Raw genomic sequence first — 20,017 nt, forward strand, 5'->3', positions numbered from 1 at the left:
ATTGCCAGGGACCTGAAGAATTTGAGTGTTTTAATGTGGCAAGAGTTGAAATGTTGATAAAAGATGTAGGTGACCTTGGAAACAATTTTTATTACAAGCATCAGCAGTGGCCAAAAGAATCATTTTAAGGGAATTGGAAATTGACAAACCAGCTGAAGATTGTGGGACTGGTACAATGAAATGAGTGATGTGGCAAGTCTGGAAGAGATATGGTTGCCTTAGAGAAATGACTGAGGGAGAATTTTAAGGAGATTTGGACCTCCTTTCTAGATCTGTATGCCTGATAACTTCAAAAATGGTCCCAGTTCTGTATATCTAGCCATCCTTTCTATCCTGGTATGTTATTAAATGTTAGATTATTTTTATTCTTGACGGTTATATATTGAATCTTGCCTCCTGTGTACTACTGCTTTTCTCCTCCCCACTATGTTCTGTTCAGCCTCTTATCATTGGTCTTTAAGCTGAATTCCCCTTAGTTTTGAATACACTTTTAATATATTTGGTTCTAATTGATTTTAATTATGAAAATCATTTAAATGATGGACATGCTTGGCAGGTGAGGTTAACTTTGCTTTGCATATATCTTCACTGCAAAAAAGAGTGTTCTTAACTCCAGTTCGCTCAGTCAGGTTAAAACAGCAGCAAAGACCTGACAACTCAGCTTTTAATTCAGGTTAAAGTCTGTAGGGGAGCCTGTGGTTGAACTCACCTAAGTTAACTGAGTTGCCAGGTCTTTGCTGCTAGTTTAACCCGCATTAGCTAAATTGGGTTAGCTAACCTGTGTTAAAAACACCATTTTTTTTTTTTTTTTTTTTTGTGAAGATTTACCCTTAGTGCAAGTCACAATCAGGGCAATAACATAGGTGTGTGTGAGAGAGTGTGTGTGAAATAACTAGAAAGCAATAACACATGGCACTCCCTCCATGCACTGAGTGTGTGACCATTATGTAATTCTCTTTCATATCCAGATCTGTTATGTCAATATACATCATATGGACAATATTAGGACAAATCAAGTTCTATTCTATTCAAGTGCATAAACGTGTGTGTGTGTGTGTATGGGGGGGGGAAGTATTCTCAGCCCCCCCTCCCCCCCCAGGTCCCCCCGGGTTTCTTGGTTTCGGTGAAATACCAAAACACTTTTTCTCCTTTTTTATGCTCCAGTAGCTATACACACCACACGTCATTTCAATCCTGTGTTACACTCAGGGGTTTCCCTTCACTATCCCACTGCTACAGCAGAGCCTTCTCCATAATGAGATTAGTAGCACAAAGCAGTGATTCTTCTGCTTCTTTTAATGTATGTTCTGGGTTTGTGTGGGATCGGAAATTCCTACTTTCATCAGATGAGCCCTCTCTGTAACATTTTTGGACAGATCTTCCTCATCTCCTCCTCACAATGACATTCGTGTTGGTACAAGCATTGTATACTCTCTCCCCCCCACCCCCCAGCCATTGTTAAAGTTCGTTTTACCTTATTTTCTTCTCTAAATCTCTCCACATAACTGAACTGCCTCCATCTTGTCTGGCACAAGAAAACTCTGTCTTTTCCCAGTCAGTTCTGAGAATAATAAAATCATCTCTTGTATCATTTTGACAAACGCTTCATGCCTATATGTACAAGTATAAGTGACATCCCGTAGATGACAATACACCACACAAGTAGCATCTGTTGCTGGGTGGCTGAACTTTGCAACATCAGGGGCCGCGCTGGCAATTTGTCAAGAGCCCATGGGCTGTGTTTTAATTTGAATATGTATTTGCATAATTTACCAAGAATTAAGGCACACAACCATAATATTTGCTTATACTTTTATCTCCTTTGATCAGCAACTAGAAAGCGCTTGTTTTGATTTTTTTGCCAGTAGTAAAAAGATGGCCGTTTCCAGTTATGCCATCTTTCTAACGGCAGGGAGATGTTAGCAAAGGGCTACTTTTTAGGGGGTATCCTTGATATGGGGTGACGTTTCAAGCAGAATGGTTGAGCATGAGGACTAATGGAGATGGAGCGTATAGTGTGTTTATTTCATTAAAGGCATGGTTTGGAATGTCAGAGCAGGTGGTAGAAACAAGGTGTAAAGAGAAGTAGGGATACAATTGCAGATGGTTCTGGTAGCAGGAGGAAAGGTTCTGTTGCCCAGAGTGATGAGAAAAGGAAGGATGGGGTGGTGGAGTTTGAGAGGACAGGGAGAGCTGATGGCACTCACTGGAAGGTGTTGTGAACCCCACTGAAGACAGGATTAGGGAGGGAATGAAAAGGGCTAGAATTGTGGGGTCTGGTCATGCCATTGTTGTTAGTGGGGCTTTCTGCTTACAAATGGATGGCGTGTTTTGGCCCATGGGCAGAAGGTAATATGGTGAGAGTCAACCTGTCGAAAAACTCATGGTACTCAATCTGGGGAGAGAGAGAACCATCCAAAACACAGAATCAGTGGAAGCAAGAGACGTGGAAAGGCGTAATGCTGCAAGAGACATGGGATGCTAGTGAACCGTAAATAGAGAGGCATCCAGCACAGACCAGAGAGGTGAGTAGTGCCTCTTGAAACCACCCTGGTGAGACAGCATTGAGAATTGCATGTGGCTGTCTGTGCACCTCCATCCCTGGAACAAAAAAGGACAAATGGGATGGGCAGCTTGACTAAGGAGGAAAGATTAGAGGACTCAAGTCTGAATAGCTTAGCTGAAAAAAACCCATCTGTGGGGATTGCAACTTTAGTATTTGTGAGGGGTAAAGGCCCAAGGACAGAGGAATGTTCAGAATGGTTCAAAGAATAAGTGGGTTGAGATTAAGAGGAGAATTATTTAGGGCAAATACCAGGGAAGAGATCTTAAAGATGTCACGGTCTATTCTGGTTTGCCTAAATTAGGGACAATATCAGTCCCCGATATAGATCTCTGTATGTATCAGGATCAGGGTAAAACACCTCAGCGTAAGGTCAGGCTTTACATCTGTACAGAGAATTTACACTGGAGTTTGTATCCTATATTGGCACAGAAATCCCTAATGTAGCCAAGTCCATAGGTTGTTGACTAGTCTCACAGGAGAAGTGGTGGAAGCCACTTCAGTTGCAGATGTCCTATATGAAGAGGACAAAGCAACGTAGGGAACGTCGGCAGAAGAACGTACACTGGGTGGCTTCTGTTCTCTCTGGCTTCTGTGATTGTAAGTGTTGGAATTTAGGAAGACTGTAAAGGAGGAAGTGAGGGAAGCCGAGATGAGAGGAGATAAAAAGCATGAAGAAGGAGAATTGTGCATGAGCTAGAGGCCAAATACCACACGCCTTGCTCGTGTGAGCTGTCCCAATGAAATTATGAAGTTGAGGGGACTCCTCACATGAGTAAGGCATGTGGTATTTGGCCTTATTCAGATGTTTTGAAGGGGACAGTACAGAGCTGGGAGACGGTGGAATCTTGGCCTTGTCTGTTAAATCCAGGGTTGTGAGTTCAATCCTTGAGGGGGCCATTTAAGGATCTGGGACAAAAATCTGTCTGGGGATTGGCCCTGCTTTGAGCAAGGGGTTGGACTAGATGACCTCCTGAGGTCCCTTCCAACTTTGATAGTCTATGATTCTATAGATACCTTAATCCCTTTTCATCTGAGATGATTCTATAGTGTAGACAACCAGTTTAAATCAACGTAGAAATCTAGCTCATTAAACCAGTATAAACTCCTTATCTGGATGCTCTTGAAGGGGTAGTGATAGTCCGTGTAACTGTGTCCCATTTGAAGTGACACTGGAGTTAGGCTAGTTTAGGGGGGGAAAAAGCGATTCAGACACTTGGCTTTAACGAGTCCAGGTTGTGCCATTGTCTGTAGGGGAGTTTAGTTAGCCCAGCTCAGTAGGGGACGGGCTGTGCTGCCCCACTGCATGTAGCCATTAATATTCTTCCACCCCCTCTTGCTACCAGGGCCGGCTCTAGGTTTTTTGCTGCCCCAAGCAAAAAAAACCCCTCCTGGAATGCTGCCCCTGAAATTGTGCCGCCCCAAGCATGTGCTTGGTTTGCTGATGCCTAGAGCCAGTCCTGCTTGCTACACAAACCTATGGTTCCAGCTTTTTTGGGGTAGGATGGTATTAAAACTACTCGTGAGCCCTTTATTGCCACAGTGTCTGAGCGCCTCACGGTCGTTAGTGTGATGTAGGGAGGTATTCCTGTTCCTAATTACAGGTGGGAAACTGAGGCACGGGGTGGCTTGCTCCATCTCGTATGGGAAGTCTGTGGTCATGTAGAGAATGGAACCTGGATCTCCTGACTCCATCTTAGGGCCTTAACCACTTGGCCATCCTCCTCCTCCCCTCGCATGGAATGCTTCAGCCTGGTGTGGTTGGTTTCAGAACTAGGCTTTCCCTGAGTCATTAGTTTATGGTCTGAGCACTCGGTGCCATTGCTACAGGAGAGAAATGGCTTGCAGAAGTCGAAATGAATTTAAAAGCTCTTAAGAAGGTTGGAGCAGCTTCCACCTATGAGAAGCTTTGCAGAGGTCTTCTCTTCTGCAGCCCTCTTGTTCAGTTTTGCTATTCCCTCTGAATTCTGAAGGGTGTGCCACTGGTGTCTGTCTATGGTCTGAGGCGCTCAATGGGACGGCGGGGAGGGGGGTGGTCCTTTGTGTGCCAGATCCAAAGACTCCCATTGATTTCAATGGGCTTTGGGGCCCTGATTCTGCAAAGACTGATGCACATGCTGGACTTTATGCACTGTGAGTAGCCCCATTGACTCTAAGTCTTTGTAGAGGTTCCTTACAGCCACGTTCTATGTCTTCTCTGCCATAAGGAAATTGCAAGTTTCACAGCTTAAATATAAGACTCCCCACCCCACCCCCATTTAAGGTCCTGAGAATCGCAGTTAACACCAAATATACTAAGGAGTCAAACTGGCAGCTCATTAGGAAGGGGATTTCTGATAACAGGGGAATTTTGGATATTGGGAGATGAGGACTCAGGAGACATTTGGGTTCTGTTCCGAGCTCTGCCCTGACTGGCTCTGTGACCTTGGCCAAGCCTCTTTCATAGAATCATAGACTATCAGGGTTGGAAGGGAGGTCATCTAGTCCAACCCCCTGCTCAAAGCAGGACCAATCCCCACTTAAATCATCCCAGCCAGGGCTTTGTCAAGCCTGACCTTAAAAACTTCTAAGGAAGGAGAGGTTTTTAAGGTCTTTCTTTCCCTGTCCCTCAGTTTCCCCATATGTAAAATGATGCTGATTTCCCTTGTGAAGTGCTTTGACATCTGCCGTTGAAAAGCCCAATATCCGAGCTAGATACTATTCCTCTGAAAGCTTAGACACCAGGTTTAAAAATAAGCAGTTGAGAAAGCCACGTCTACTGTAACTTTGAGTCATAGCTGCTCATGCCAGCTCTGTCTGGCTTCTCCTTTTTTGTTGTTCTTTTGGCAAGGTCCTTGGAGTCAACACAAATCCAGATCCAGCTGCCACCTTATAACCTAATTTTAATGATGAGGGTTGGGTGTTTGTTGTTTTGGCTATGTACAATAATGGATACCTAAAACCTGCTAGGGGGAGGAGGAGATGCCACCTTCTGGTGACAGTTGCTGTTGGTATGTTTCGTTGCAACCCCAGTAAGCAGGCTAGTTCACATAGTGAAAGTTCCTTGCCTACAGGAGGACAGGAAAACTCAATGGAGAAGATGCAAAAAGTATCTCCCATCCTGGGCCATGTTGATATTTTCACTGCTGTGGGTTTAGATACTATCTATATACTCAGAGCCCGTGAGCTAGGTGTCTCGCAGATGGGTCTGAAGATACAGTCCTTTCCCCTAAGAGCTTCCAGTCAAAGGACTGGTGGACCCTGCACCTCTGTGGTGTCCCTTTGGAGTGTGTCCTCAGTGCAGAGGTAACTGCAGATTGGAGCTCAGGCTGGCCTAGCCCAGGTCTGAACAACCACATTGCAAAGTTCTGTTTGCTCCCACTCAGCTGCGTTTACACTGGTGCTGTACCCACTCGGGTGTGTCTCATGGAGGCATATCCCATGGTTCCTAGCTCTGTAGTAAGCTGAGACATTCTCTGATTCTTTCTCAGTGAATTGTGGGAGAACTTGTCTGTTCTTCTGGGGGGATGGGGTGGGGAGGATTGTGGGAAGGCACTGAAAATCAATCACTTGAATGGCATAGCCCAGTGGCTCTCAACCTTTCCAGACTACTGTACCCCTTTTCAGGAATCTGATTTGTCTTGCATACCCCCAATTTTCACCTCATTTAAAAACTACTTGCTTACAAAATCAGACATAAAAATACAAAAGTGGCACAGCCCACTAGTACTGGAAACTTGCTCACATTCTCATTTTTACCACCTAATAAAATCAATCAATTGGAATATCAATATTGTACTTAAATTTCAGTGTATAGTCTATAGAGCAGTGCAGGCAAGTCAGTGTCTGTATGAAATTTAGTTTGTACTGACTTCGCTAGTGCTTTTATTTGTAGCTTGTTGTAAAACTAGGCAAATATCTAGATGAGTTCATGCACCCCCTGGAAGACCTCTGCGTACCCCCGGGGTACATGTACCGCTGGCTGAGAGCCACTGGTGTAGCCTGTGGCCTCATTGCAAAGTGGATGGGTTTCCAGCCCACGTATAAGCAGCATTTGGACTCTAGCCTACACCCCAGTGTGGGCCAGCTGGCCCCGGGTGTAAAGCCCCATCACATTTGAGAGAGAGGATTTTGTGTGTGGATGGGAGTGGGGTAGGGGGCAATGCCCAAGTTAACTCTTCAGTGAAAAGAAGCCTCTCAAATGCAGCATCCCCTGAGCACATCAAGTTTGCAGGATCAGGGCCTGACTAGACAATGACAGATGAAAGCTTGAGGGATGCAACACAGAGCAGAGTGATACGATTACTCAGGAATATATTACAAAGCAAGAAAAGGGGAGAGCTCTCCCATAATTCACTGCAGATATGGCCCTGTTCAAAGAACTGCGGCAGAAAGGGAAGAGAGGGCAGATGGTATTTACCTTTCCGAGTTCAGCTGCCTCCTCCGGTTTTTCCTTTCAGGCACCCTGTTGTGAGTACTCAGGGTTGGCTAGTGCCCATCAGGCAGGAGTATTTAATTTCTCAATGGGAGGGGAGGAAGATAATGCGGCATAGTTTAATTTAACCTGCTGGTGACCTGGTCTTAAGTCATCATGTCTGAAAATAGACTGTATTCCCCTCAGGGCATGGCTAATGACTCTGGGAAGGCTGGAGTCGGTCTCGGAAGGCTGACTTAATTGTTGCTGCCAGAAACTTGGCACAGGTGATCTTGGGACCCACACCTGTGCCATCCCATAATAAACACGCCCCAAATGTTTGTAGCCTTCGCTGAGAAAAGGCAGCTAAGGCGGTGCTCCCTTTTTAATTAAAGGGACATTGTCACATAGTTTGGGCGCAGGGTTAGCCTGCTTCAGCTGCACACTAAGTGGGTGGACAGGGCTCTGAACAATCAAATGAATTCGGTGCCACGGGCTTTCCTTCCAATCTCTTTGCAATTTTGATTTAAAAAAAAAAAAAAAAATCATGGAACGAACGTGCCATTTGTTGATCACCTTGTTCACCCTGCTGGTGTGCTCTACCCCTTCCCCCGCCCTCTGTCTGTCTGGTCCATTTAAATTGTAAGCTCATCGGGGCAGGGACTATGTGTTTGAACAGCGCAGTGAGGCGCTGTTCTTGTCTGGTCCTTAGGCACTACTATAATAAACATGCTTGGTGATTATTGATTAGCATGAATGATGATTATAATAAACTGTGGGCCAAATCGCCCACTGCCACCAGTAGATGGCATGGCAAAGGCTGGGGACGAATGCGTTCCCATGCACAGCTTTTCTCTGCTGGGAAAATGAATTGTGCTAGAAAATATGTTAACTAGTGTAAGGTCAAATAGCACTTGGCCCTTAGTGTGGACAGAAACTGGTCCTGGTTAACCCTCAGGCCCTTGCCATGGTTAAGATCCATATTTGTTAACTTGTTTTCTTACAAGATGCATTTTCCCAGTGTCGGCCACGTGTTCCCCCTCCCCAATCACTCCTTCTCCATGCAGCGAAGCTATTCGGAAGCAGCTGCAGGGGGCACTGCTCTGCTGGGGAAATGGTAGGTGAACCTGCATCACAATAGATTCCTGGGGCTGCCCCCAAAACCTGACTGTGGGGATGTGCAGTGAACCTCCTAGGGCTTGGGCACCCAGAAGCTGTGACTCTTCCTCAAACCTGTTGTCAACTGCAAGCCTGGATTCTACAATCTTGGGGCCCTCTGAGGGTGTAGAGAAAAGGCGGGCTTTGCTCTGGGGTGAGCAGGAAGTAACAGGCAGGTTTTAAAAAAGTGTTAATTTTTTGGTGATGCTGCAGACATACAGATAGTAGTGTCAGCATAAGTAGGAGCTCTCTACCTGTCTGGGTACTTGTATGGCAGCATGGGCTAGTGGGTAGAGCATTGGTGTGGGCTCAGGAGACCAGGGTTCTGTTCCCATCTGAGCCTGCTGGGTGACCTCAGGCAAGTCACCTCTTTGCTCTGTGCTTCAGTTTCCCTATCTTGTATCAGGGGGTAGCCGTGTTAGTCTGTATCTATAAAAACAACAAGGAGTCTGGTGGCACCTTAAAGACTAACAGATTTATTTGGGCATAAGCTTTCGTGAGTAAAAACCTCACTTATCTTGTAACATGGGGATAGTGACAGTGACATTTTAAAACACTGTGAGATCTACTGATGAAAAGCACTGTACCAAGCTAGGTATTAAAGGTTCTTGAGGCAGGCACTCGCTTTTTGTTCTGTCTGTACAGCGCCAAGCACAGTGGGAGCCTAGGTCTCCTAGGCTCTATGTAATACAAATAATAATGAAGCATTGTATTCTCTGAGGCACATGGCCAGTATCTTTAAAGGGGATCTGCTGAAGAATCATCTCAAAAGTTAAATCCCATGCATAGCTGTTTGGTTTACCTGTGGCCTCATTGCAAAGTGGATGGGTTTCCAGCCCACGTATAAGCAGTATTTGGACACTAGCCTACACCCCACTGTGGGCCAGCTGGCCCGGGTGTAAAGCCCCATCACATTTGAGAGAGAGGATCACCATCAGAGACTGCTTAGCTCTGCAAATAGGGTTTGGTGGCTGATTGTTACTGCAGCCTCAGCAGAGGGAAGAAGGCACCAGAGGATACAAATAATAGATCACAGAAATTCAGATTAAGAGAGATGGAAAAGATCAGTTAGGTCCCTTCTGTCTAAATCTTGCTGCTAGTGCAGGATTCTCCTTGAATATATTGTTCTGGCAGGTATCAATAGGTGTTACACATAGTTTTCTAAGGTGTATTTTTTTTCCCCCCGGTGTGTCTGAGCAAAAATATGTTCAGTCTTGGGAAGACATGTGATTGTAGTGTTACATTTTGTTATGCAAAGTCCTGTGTAGATGCAGTGGCCCATGGCATGGAGCAGTGAGACCAGCAGAAGAGTTTTGCTCTTCGCCTTCAGCTCTGATTAGAGTCGATTCTTGAGGCTGATTTGCTCTCTGAGAACTTTGGCATTGGTGCTAGGCTGAAATTCCTGGGAGAAGAGATTGCCCTGCATGCTGTTTGACCACCTCTGTTTCAGGACTGGTGTATTTTTGTGTATATATAAATAAAACAAGTTACACTTAGAATATAATCAGGCTCCACTTCCTTGATTTCTTATCCAGTTGGGAAGCCAACCTGCAAAGCCTCGGACATATGCTACTGCTTGGCAGAAGGGTGACACTAGTGTCAGGAATCGGAGCAACAATATTCAGACTAAAATGTGAATTGCCTTAATTTTATTCCATTAGCTCTAGGGCCATTCTCAAAATTCCCTTCTCCCTTGGAAGGTTTCTGTTCTCCAGATACTTGCAGAGAGTTAAGTATCAGAGGGGTAGCCGTGTTAGTCTGGATCTGTAAAAAGCAACAGAGAGTCCTGTGGCACCTTTAAGACTAACAGATGTATTGGAGCATAAGCTTTCGTGGGTGAATGCCCACTTCGTCTGTTGCTTTTTGCAGAGAGTTGTCACTAGTTATATATTCCATGTGTCCTTAAGTGAATCTTTAAAAATTCCATCCCTCACTATGCACTTGGCTAGAAGGATGTTCAGCAAAGAAGAACATTCAGCACATAAAGGCTTTCCCTTCCAGGCCCAACAGTCCCACCAAATCTTTGAGAATCATGGCATGTATGAAAGAAAAGGAATGCATTTGAACAACGATTAGCTGGTTCAATGTTCCAGCAGCGTTCTCTGTAATCAGTGACATCTGGTGTAGTGGTTGTGACTTTAATTTATTTTTTATTGTTTGCGCTGGATGCATCTCTTAGCACATGGAACCTTTGGCGCATAAGGAGGGAATAAATGTTATTTGGTGTTTGGGGTTTTTGCATTTGAAGTCCTATATAAGGATGGATCTAATGTAAAGAAATCTTGCTTGCTATTGGTGTGTGTCCTTGGGCACCCCCTTGTGGTTTTTCAGAGCAAGGCTGTGGCGGGCTGAACCTAAATTCAAGGCAAGGCCCCTCGATTCTGCAGCACTCTGGTGGAAATTCTAGGACAGTTAGGATTAATTTAAAAATAGAAGTTCTTGTTGAATTAAATACGAGAGTGAAGGATGCAGTCAGCTCAGTAGCCCCCGGGCTATTTAAACTAAACTGTGACGTTGTCAGGGGAGAAGCTGGAAGTTTGAGCTCTGAGATAGGAGACAGTTGGGGCATTGGGCACTTGGGAAGATTTTGTAGATGAATTGAGATTGTGAGCTAAATGCTTTTAGAGCCTGTCTACACCTGGTGTTATTCCAGAATAAGAACATCAACACATGGAGTTAATCAGGAATAGTTCATCAGCTTTAAATTTATCCCCTACTTTGTATGGGATTGATTTGCATGAATAGACAAGTCCTAACTAGATAATTTTAGCAAAATCATCAGCAATGAGATAAGCCAATTGTTGACACTGACATTGTCATCTTTATATTTTAGAATTAACACCCAACTGAGATGAATGTGGGTGGTTCACACCTCTTTGAGCTATTGTTTCAGGCTGTTTGCACACTCAGTGCAGTATACAATTTGGCCACTAGATGCCTCCATGCTGCATAGAGTTCCAGACAGTGTGTGGCCCCTGGTAAACAAAGGAGACAAAGTTGAAGCTCAAGCTTGTTTGTATCTGTGGTTTTTCTTTTCAAGGACGACCATGACCCTCAGGAGACCTCACTTAACCACGTTTAATATTCAACGTTTTCTTCACAACCATAAGGACTAGACACTCCCCCCGCCCGCTCCCCCCACCCCCAAAAAGCTGAGATTCTGCAGCCAAAGGGGTGAATTTTTAAAGCTGAAGAGGAACTAGGTGAAAGTAAACTCTCTGATCCCGGAATAAGATTTCTATTGCAGTCATCCACAGCAGGCTTTGCTGAGAGTGCCCTGGCTAGCAAACAGGCTTTGTCAGGGTCTTTAGACTAGCAAAGCTGCAGGGATAAAGAGAAATAGTTCAAGCTGCTGATGGTTTGCCATGGGGAAAGGGAGTGTTTTGTAGGAGCAGCCACTTTACAATCACTGGGCTCTGTCGGTTGGCATAAGTCTTGTGCCCCTGTCAACAATGGGCATTAATCAGTGGCCTGGTTCTCTCTCCCTCCTCTGCTGCCCCTGAACGTGCCTCCATGGGATTGGCTGTTAGCCGCTAAGGGTGATGCCGTTGTTGGCTACATGAGCATCATAGGCAAAAGGAATCTGATCAATCAAAGCAACAAAGCATCTTTCAGATGCTGGCTTTGTCAGCCACTTTGTGGTTTGGAAAGAGAGTTGGGGGATGGCAGCCGGGAAATTCTGTCATACTAAATTGGAGCCTTTGCTGTCTATTTCACAGCTCCCCAAAGGGGGGCAGGGTACCCATCAGCAATCCAGATTGCTAGCCTTAGAATTATTCCTCTTTTTGGGCCAAAGAGAGTCTAGGGAATTGGCTCAAGCTGGTGTGAGCAGCTCCCACTGCGTGTGGAGTAAACTGGGGAAACCGAGGCAGGAAGGCTAGGTCCGGGGATGAGCCATGGGACATTAGTTAAAACTCTTGCTTCCCTACAGAAAGGGAGGAGCAAGATAGAAGTCAGACTGAGAGTGCTGTAAATCCAGAGAGGCTCAGGGAAAGCCATCCAATACCAAACAGATTTACTGGCAACTCAGGTAAATGGGCCACCGAGCAAGAAGAGGCTGCTGAGTGTTTCTAGCTTGCAAGGTCTCAGTGCAGAGGCCGGCGCTGACAGACCCGCCCCGAGCCTGCCCCAGTCCTCTCTTTCCTTGACCTGTGTCCAAACGGCTGGCTGCGGGCAGAATGGAGAACTGAAGAATGGGGAAGTGGTGGTGAGTTGGAAGGTACAAAAGCCTTCGGCAGCTTGCAGGAAGGCTGGTTCAGCTGTTTTAAATTTCCCGTTGCTCAATCCGGCCTTCACCAAGGCCATGGAATGTGAGGTCCCAGTTCCATCCTGCCTGAGAAGCGCATGTTGATGCCTGGCTTGGCTGCTTTTTCTCCTCCCGCTCCTGTCCTCACGTTCCCCCCCAAGGACCCTCTTCTTGGCCCAGGCCTCACAGCTAACTTCTTGCTTGTTAGTTTCCCTTCTTTACACAAACAGAATCTTTCCTTTTAGGGGAGCAGTAGTCTGCTGGGTAAAGCCCAGGCCTTGGGAGAGCTGGGTTGTTGTCCCAATTCTGCCATGGGCTTCCCTATGGGACCTTGGGCAAGGCCTGACTTCTTCATCTGGGGGTGCTCTGCACTTGTGGAAATCAGACCCTTAACCGCTTGTGTTCCGTTTCTGTATCTGTAAAATGGGCATAACACTCTAACAAACTGGCTAATGCGCTTGTGTGTGTGCACACATCACTGCCTTGACGGGAGGGAATCAGACACTGCTCAGCCGGTTATCGGAGGCACCATTCTGCTAGTGGTGAATGGCGATTCTCATTGAGGCCATGAGGATCTGGGTTCTCTTCGTGTTTTCACCGCCATGCCGTGGTGTCTGTAGTGACGACTCTGTAGTCCTCGGTGGCCACAGGTTTGTTACCATACGTAGCCACATCAAGAGCCTCAAAAGGGAGGTGCCGTGCTAGTGCACAGCAGACTTCTAGCTATGGTACTTATATGGCCTCCATTGTCAGTCTCTGACCACCTCCCAGTCTATAAGGTATCTATCCTCTCAGCAGCCCAGAGAGGTAGGGCCGTGCTGTAGCACTGTTATCCCCATGTCACAGGTGGGGAACTGAACCCAGGTCATGGGCTAGCATTCCTACCTACCTGATCATTCTTCCTCTCCTCCTCAATGTCAATGGGTGTGTCTTGCTTCCCCTCCTACCCGGGAACCAGCAAAATATCACGGGAGTCTCATTAGCTGTGTCGGTTGTGGGGTGAGAAGGCTGGAGCTTTTATGTAGCAAAAACCTGATTTTGTTGTCTATGGAATCCCCCTCTGCCTTGCCCTAGACTTTGGGCTTACGAGGCTCGGGGGTATCTGTGGTGGATCACCGAGGGAGAGTGTTGTAAGAAGGGATAATTGATGCAGAAGTACTTGCAGAGCATGCTGGGTAACAAAGCCACCTCTCCACCCATTGACTAAGGGATTTGCTGTTTCCACACCATGGCAGGTGAAAACAATAGTCCGTACTGAGCAAGATGAATTTTTAAATGGCCCGGGTCCAGACTCCCCAGTGTATTCAAGGCAGGAGTCCATGCGGGGCTGTTAACTTGCACCAGTTCAGCAGGTGGCAATATGGTGGCAAAGGGACAAAAGCTTGAAGCACCAAAGGCTAAGAACGTGAGACCTCCTGCTCAGCCGCGCAGTTCGTTTATGTCGGGAAGATCTCGGCAGTCTCCAGAGCCCCCCGGAAGTTGAAACATTGAGTTAAATTGGTCTCCTGGCTCTGTGTCGAGGGGCTCTGATTGAAACCGTCACTACGCTCCAGGGGATATGCAGGATCAATGCCACAAATTAACTCTTTGAAGCCATCGTTAGCTGTGGGACATGGGCTGATAATAAGGCAGTGTTGGATGAAGCAAGACTCTAGGGGGGACTTTGGCTGGTGAACTTGGTGGCGCTTCTAAGGAAGGGCTATGGCAGGAGCTATTAGAATAGCCATGTGGAAGCAGACTGGTACCAAAGTGCAAAGGTTACAGGAGCAGTCCCTAGCATTGAGCTGATGAGATGGGCTTTAGTTCAGCCTTGAATATGCTGGCACCCGGGTATCCCTGTTGCCTTGCGTCTGGCACGGAGTCAAACATCCTCGGTACCTAAATCATAACTAGAACTGACCCGAGAGACAAAGGAGGAGGTGGCAAAGATTTACACTGTCCTGCAATCTGTCTCTCAGCTGTTCGGAGCCATTACCGGGGGAGTGTGAAGTAACGGCTGTTTTGAGCTCTGTGGTGCGGCACGCCAGTGTATCCCAGAGTGGAGACAGGGAAGGGGAAATGGTTTCTATTCGGTAATCTGCCCGAAGAATCTGCTTTTCGGTAAAGTGATCTATGGACATGCTAATTACTCAGCTGCCCATTTCTAGAGTCTCTGTCGCTGGGGGTCTTGCTGTCTCTGCAAATTCTTTATGTGAGGTGTTATTGGCTCTGCTGCTGGGCCGCCAGTTGGGAGGCCGGATTTCAGGCGATGTGTGTAACGTGTTTTTGTCCCATGCGAGCCTGCCGGGGTCAGAAATAAGCTTGCTGCTTCCTTTCTACTCCCAGCTCAACCCTACTCACCTGGCTGTTCCTGAGGACAGAAACAGACAAGTGGGTTACCCAAGTGCTTGGGAGGAAAAGGACACATTGGGGTGGGTGTGACACTTCAGAGATGGGTGTCAGATGGGTGGGGGGCTCGCAGTCGGTGAAGTAACAATAAGCTTCCATATTACCATCCAAGGAATCCATTTGCACTGATTAGGCCTCAACTGGAGTATTGCGTCCAGTTCTGGGAGCCACGTTTCAGGAAAGATGGGGATAAATTGGAGAGGCGCTTCTCCCCCTGCCGCGGCAGGTCCGGGGCTGGGCTGGGGCTGGCGGGGAGAGGCGCTTCTCCCTCTGCCACGGAAGGTCCGGGGCTGGGCTGGGGCTGGCGGGGAGAGGTGCTTCTTCCCCGGCCGCGGAAGGTCTGGGGCTGGGGGAGAGGCATCTCTCCTTGCAGCAGCCCTGAGCGCCTGCGTGGTGCTTAATAGGCTGCTGTGCGGCGGTGTAGCTTAGAGGGAACTCAGCCTGGGGGCTGTCATTCTCTAGACCTTTGGCTGAAACCCCTGCTTGTCCCTAGAAGACGCTTGTCGCATCCCCACAGTTCTCCGATATGGTGGCACAACTTGCAGTTTCTGCCCTGGAGGGGGTAAGGGCTGGGGTAGCAGAGCCAGGGGCGTTGCAGGGCTGGATCAAAGCACGCCCGCATACCCTTTGTACAGCTGCAGCTGGCACCATGTGTGGCTCTCTCTGTGCCTCACTAGACTCTGTAAAAATAGTGAACGTGTGGGAGCTACTTTGCCCAGGGGGGGGGAGAGGGAAGGTATTTCATTGAGGTGCATGTCCCAAGTTGGGAAGGGAGGGGGTTATACTAGATTATATAAGGAATGCCCTGTCCTTATCACCACCTGGCCCAAGAGCTGCAGGCTCTGCACCCTGCATGCACGGGGGGTTATGAATTATGGATGTGTGTTTGCTGATAGATGAATGCTATATTTTCTGCAGTTTGCTGGAGCCTCAGATTCTCTCCTTGGCTGCAGCTCTGAACGCTGGCTAACTGCAGGGCTGTATATTTCCCCATTCATGTCTCCATGCTCTGAGGACGCACTCCGGCATCTGCTCCTCCATTACCCTTCCCAGCCTTTTAGCACCGTGAGAGACGATGGAGGGGGAAATGCCAAGCGGCCCCCCTGAGCTGGTTCGGTTGGCTCCAGGTGGCCTGAGCTCCTCCATTGCACTGTGCACTGAAACCACCATTTTCTCTGAAAGAAAATCTGGAGTCTGCAAACCCAGAGAAGAGCAGCTCTCCGGAAATGTTGAGGGGGCAGATTGGAATGCAGGGAAGCAAAGGGTCTGCTAATGCAGGATCCCCCCATTACCTTATGGTCCATGCAGTACTCTGGCATGTTGATCCTAGAATCCTTTATGATCCCTTTTGATGCAGGATCTTTCGGCACGTAATGGCAGGAAGTTTCTAGAAGGTGGATGGATCCTTTTCTATTAGCTCATAACAAGAGATAGGTCTGAACGCAACTCTCAGGTACCTGAACCCTCCCCATCGCCCCAAACCTTGGGGTGTTGGGAGCTGGATCCAAACTGTGCTAAATCTGAGTGCCAGTAGCCTTGATGGTTCGGGGGATAAGAGATGTCTGGTCCCTTGCTAACTCGGAGGGTGAGACCAGAAATGGAAGTGGCGCAGGACCTTAGGCTGGCAGGTGAGTGCATGTAACCAGTTCTAGTGCTCATTGTCCAGGTGGTGGTGTAGGCCTGAAACGAACCCTGGCCTTTAGTACACCTCGCGGCCTGGACCCGCAGGCTATGTACTTAGTGCACTTGGGATTCCTCTCTCTTTCTTCCTCGGCTGGGAAATGGAGACTGGCCGTCCAGCCCAGTGAGCTGTTTGTGTCACCATCTCGCATGCCAGTTGCTGTTTACCGAGATCTAGGGGAGAGGGAAGCCTTCACTGGGGGAGCGGGAAGGGACGTGTCCCTGGCAATGTGGAGCATCCTGGCTCTCTCTGCTGCACGTTGTGAAAGCCAGAAACTTTACAGCGACAGCAGGGATAAATCTTGGGTCCTCTTGTTGTAAAACCAGTCTCTTGCTGCTTAATCTGCAAATCTGCTTTAGGGCCTGCCCTAGGACACACTGTTGAGCTGTTCTAGCTTCATCCAGCAGAGGGCAGTATCAGACGGACAGAAACACACACGCACAGCGGATCAGTTGCAGTATTTTTCGGAGCTGGTTGGGCAGGCAGGAAGTATTGTCCTGTTTTACAGCCGTTGGCCCTAACCTCAGAGTGAGACAAGGAGGGCAGGCTCTGACCCAGAGGAAACAGTGATCCAGAGGCGGGTTTCCGATGTAACTGTTGTGGAATTCGGTATTCACTCCTTGGTGCTTTGTCTCCGCAGTGTGGAGTGCTTGATCTTTGAGGAGAACGGGTTTTTTTGGCCTCCACTCCCTGGGGGCTCTGTCAATGCACTAGCAGATAGAGCTGCTGCTCTCGAGATGTTAGGGGTTCTTGGAGGGCGAGTTGCCAGTTCAAGTCCCTCTCTGGATGTTGCTGTAATTCTTCAGTGGCGGCGCTGCTGGGGAAGGTGCGGCGGCCTCAGGAAGACGGAGCTTTGGGGCAGATCCTTTCCTCGGTGGTGCTCTCGTGGCACGGGCACATCTGCTTCTTGCAGGCCTTGACTTGGGCCTGCGCCACTTCTCTCTCTGGTCTCTCCACTTCCTGCCGACGTCCATCCATCAGAAGTGCTGCTCAAGAGGCCGGCGCGGCATCGGCCGTTAGCAGTATTTCATAAGAGGCAGAAACCCCATAACTGGCCAACCGGCGGCATCTGTGCACACGTGCGAAGCAGGGGGAAAGTTACTTAATCTCCTGCACAGCCTCGGAGGCCACCAAGCTTCCGGCGAAGAGTCTGTGGCTTCTGGTGGTGTCTCCCCACACTCTCTCCGTGCATGAGCTGTTCCATCTGTGGGTTCCCTGCACTGGCTCTGTGGCTGGCTCTAACCCCCCTTTTCCCCCCCTAGACCAGGGATATCTAGGCTAGCATGCTGGTTCCAGGAGCCCCATCCTGCACTAGATCTGGTGGGCCATGGCTTGTGCATCCTGAGTGCTGCTTCCGCCTTGCATGGCCGTGTCTTGCTGGTGGCTTGTGGTTTGGGTCACAAGCAAGAAGCCTGTGTGGAACGGAGCGCGGGGCTAACAGGCTTGATGGCCCAGAGTGGTGGGGGATGAGTGACCCTCGCTGATGTCCAGTTTCTCTCACATCTGTCTCTAGGCTTTATCTCTGGGTACGTGCCTTTTTTTTTTTTAAAGGTCTTGTTCTGCCTTTCGCCCATCTACCAGCATTTCCTATCACGGGGAGCTGGTTGACCGTGCCCTGCTAGCCGGCCCTTACGGCAGACTCTGTCTGATGGGGGGAAGCTGTGCTGCGGCGGGTGTGGGATTCCTCGAAGTGCTGGGCACATCAGAGCTTGGGTGGAGGAGTTCCTCTTAGGCGGGCGCACGTGGCGTGTGGTGCATAGTCTGGCTTGGATGCTGTAGCCACCTACCTGGGGAGGCTCTGGCCTCTTCTAAGCGCGCGGGGGGGGGGGGGCGGCTTGCAAATGTTTCCTTTTCCTCTGCTATCATTTCACTTAGCACCTATGCTGAATGTTCCGGGGATGGGTCTACATTTGCTGGCGGAAATAACCCGCAAGACAAAACTCAGAGGCTGCCCCGCTCTCAGCGGGTTTGAAATATGTGACCAGAGGGGCAGGTTGGATCTTTCACCACCCACCTTGGTGGAGATGGCTTCACTGTGGATCTGCGTAGGTTCTGGGCGATCCTTTCTGAAGACTTTCTTCTGGGGACTTTTAACCTGAACCAGATCTGTCTGGGCATGTCTGCCTCCCCCGACATCCCCGCTGCACCAGTCCCTCAGAGCAAAGAGCAACCCTTGCCCCCGTTGTGTGTGTGGTTTGTGTGGTTGGTTGTGTTTAATCGTTTGATCAGTCGCATCCCCTCTCGTTGGTGAGTCCCCGGGCCAAGCCCTCCCCCTACAGTTTAGAAAGCAGAGCAAAGACGAAGGGGTTTTCGGCTGGGCTGACACAGCTGCATCCACCAAGTTCCTGTGCTAACCGCTCTTGGCGTGGTTTACGTCCTACCAGCGCTCGTCCTCGCAACGCCCCCGCCAGGCAGGTCCGTTTCATTGCCCCCGTGTGACAGCGAGGGACGCTGAGGGGAAGCAGTCTTGCCCAGGGAATCAGCACGAGAGCTGGGGATGGGAACTAGGGAGCTGCTGCCTGCCAGCCCTGCTCCCCCTGCACGGGCCCAGGCATCCCCTCTTGCTACAGACCACGAGGGTTTGTGGCCAGGGGGAACCAAGTGGGGACGTGCTTCTAAGCCAGGGACTTGCTCATCTTGCAGTGCTTTCTCATTAGGCCTGTTAGTGGGCAATAGGGGAGTGGGCGCTGGGGCATAGCAGATGGCAGTGGGAGGGGTGCGAGCTGGAAAGAACCTCTGCTTTAAAGCTGGTGCCTAACCCTGACTTTCTTCTCCATCCTCCCATTCAGGTGAGGCCTTCCTGGGTGGGTATGTGGCCAGCGGACTAGGGACCTCCTCCACGCCCCATGGAAGCCCTACCCCTTTACCCTCTGACCTGTCCTTCAGGTCACCCACCCCCGCCGACCTACAGATGGTGCAACTCTGGGCTGCTCACTCCCATGAAGGTAAAGAGAGAGAGAACCTGAATGCTGATGGCAGTGGCTGATGGCTGGGGCGGCCCCCTCTCCTAGCCAGGTGGAGGGGAGCGTTGCTTTCAGAGCATCCTTTAGTTGGGAGACGGGGTTGGGCCACCTTGTGGCCGTAGGTGCTCAGTAATAGCTTTTTGCCCCTGTGCAAGCTGGCAGTGCCCCTGCTGCCGCGGGCTAGGGCCGAGCGATCAGCTGGAGGAGCAGCAAGGCAGAGCTGGTTGGGACTATTGGGGTGTCTGTTGGCCCAGGACGTTGTGCTGGATTGCAAAGCTTTCCGCTCCGTTGACACCAGGGGGAGATGGCTGTGGGTTGCCCCCTTCCCATGCAGAAGCCCGTGGCTGGGGTAAGCTGTATGTTGCTTGTTGCAATAAAGCCCTTCCCTTGGGCCTTGCCATATGGTACAGAGGCCAGCAAGGTATCTGGTGCCTTTCGCTGAGGCCACGGCTGGCAAAAGGAGCAACGTGTGTTAAGCAGTCGTCCGACCTCTAGATCCCTCCTTGTGTCTTCTCTTGTGGTTGGTGTGGGGGTTCAGTGGGAAGCTGTGTGTGTGTGTACGTGGGTGTACAATGGATGCATCCCCCTTCCCAAAGAGTTCTCTCGCCATGTCCTCGTTCTCCAT

The 20,017-nt window shown here is 49.1% G+C and overlaps 1 protein-coding gene across 8 annotated transcripts in view; it reads left to right on the forward strand.

The window, feature by feature from the left end:
• Positions 1-20,017, forward strand: part of TNRC18 (trinucleotide repeat containing 18) — a 91,168-nt gene that overhangs the window by 14,286 nt on the left and 56,865 nt on the right. For 7 of the 8 annotated variants that reach the window (XM_034783677.1, XM_034783678.1, XM_034783680.1 and 4 more), the window contains one exon: positions 19,219-19,374. The exons of the other annotated variant lie outside the window; for it this stretch is intronic. In XM_034783677.1, coding sequence (XP_034639568.1) covers positions 19,219-19,374 — 156 coding nt within the window. The remainder of the gene's footprint in view (positions 1-19,218; positions 19,375-20,017) is intronic. 8 annotated transcript variants of the gene reach the window in all.

Source organism: Trachemys scripta, chromosome 10, assembly GCF_013100865.1.
Source record: "Trachemys scripta elegans isolate TJP31775 chromosome 10, CAS_Tse_1.0, whole genome shotgun sequence".
Lineage (NCBI taxonomy): Eukaryota > Metazoa > Chordata > Testudines > Emydidae > Trachemys > Trachemys scripta.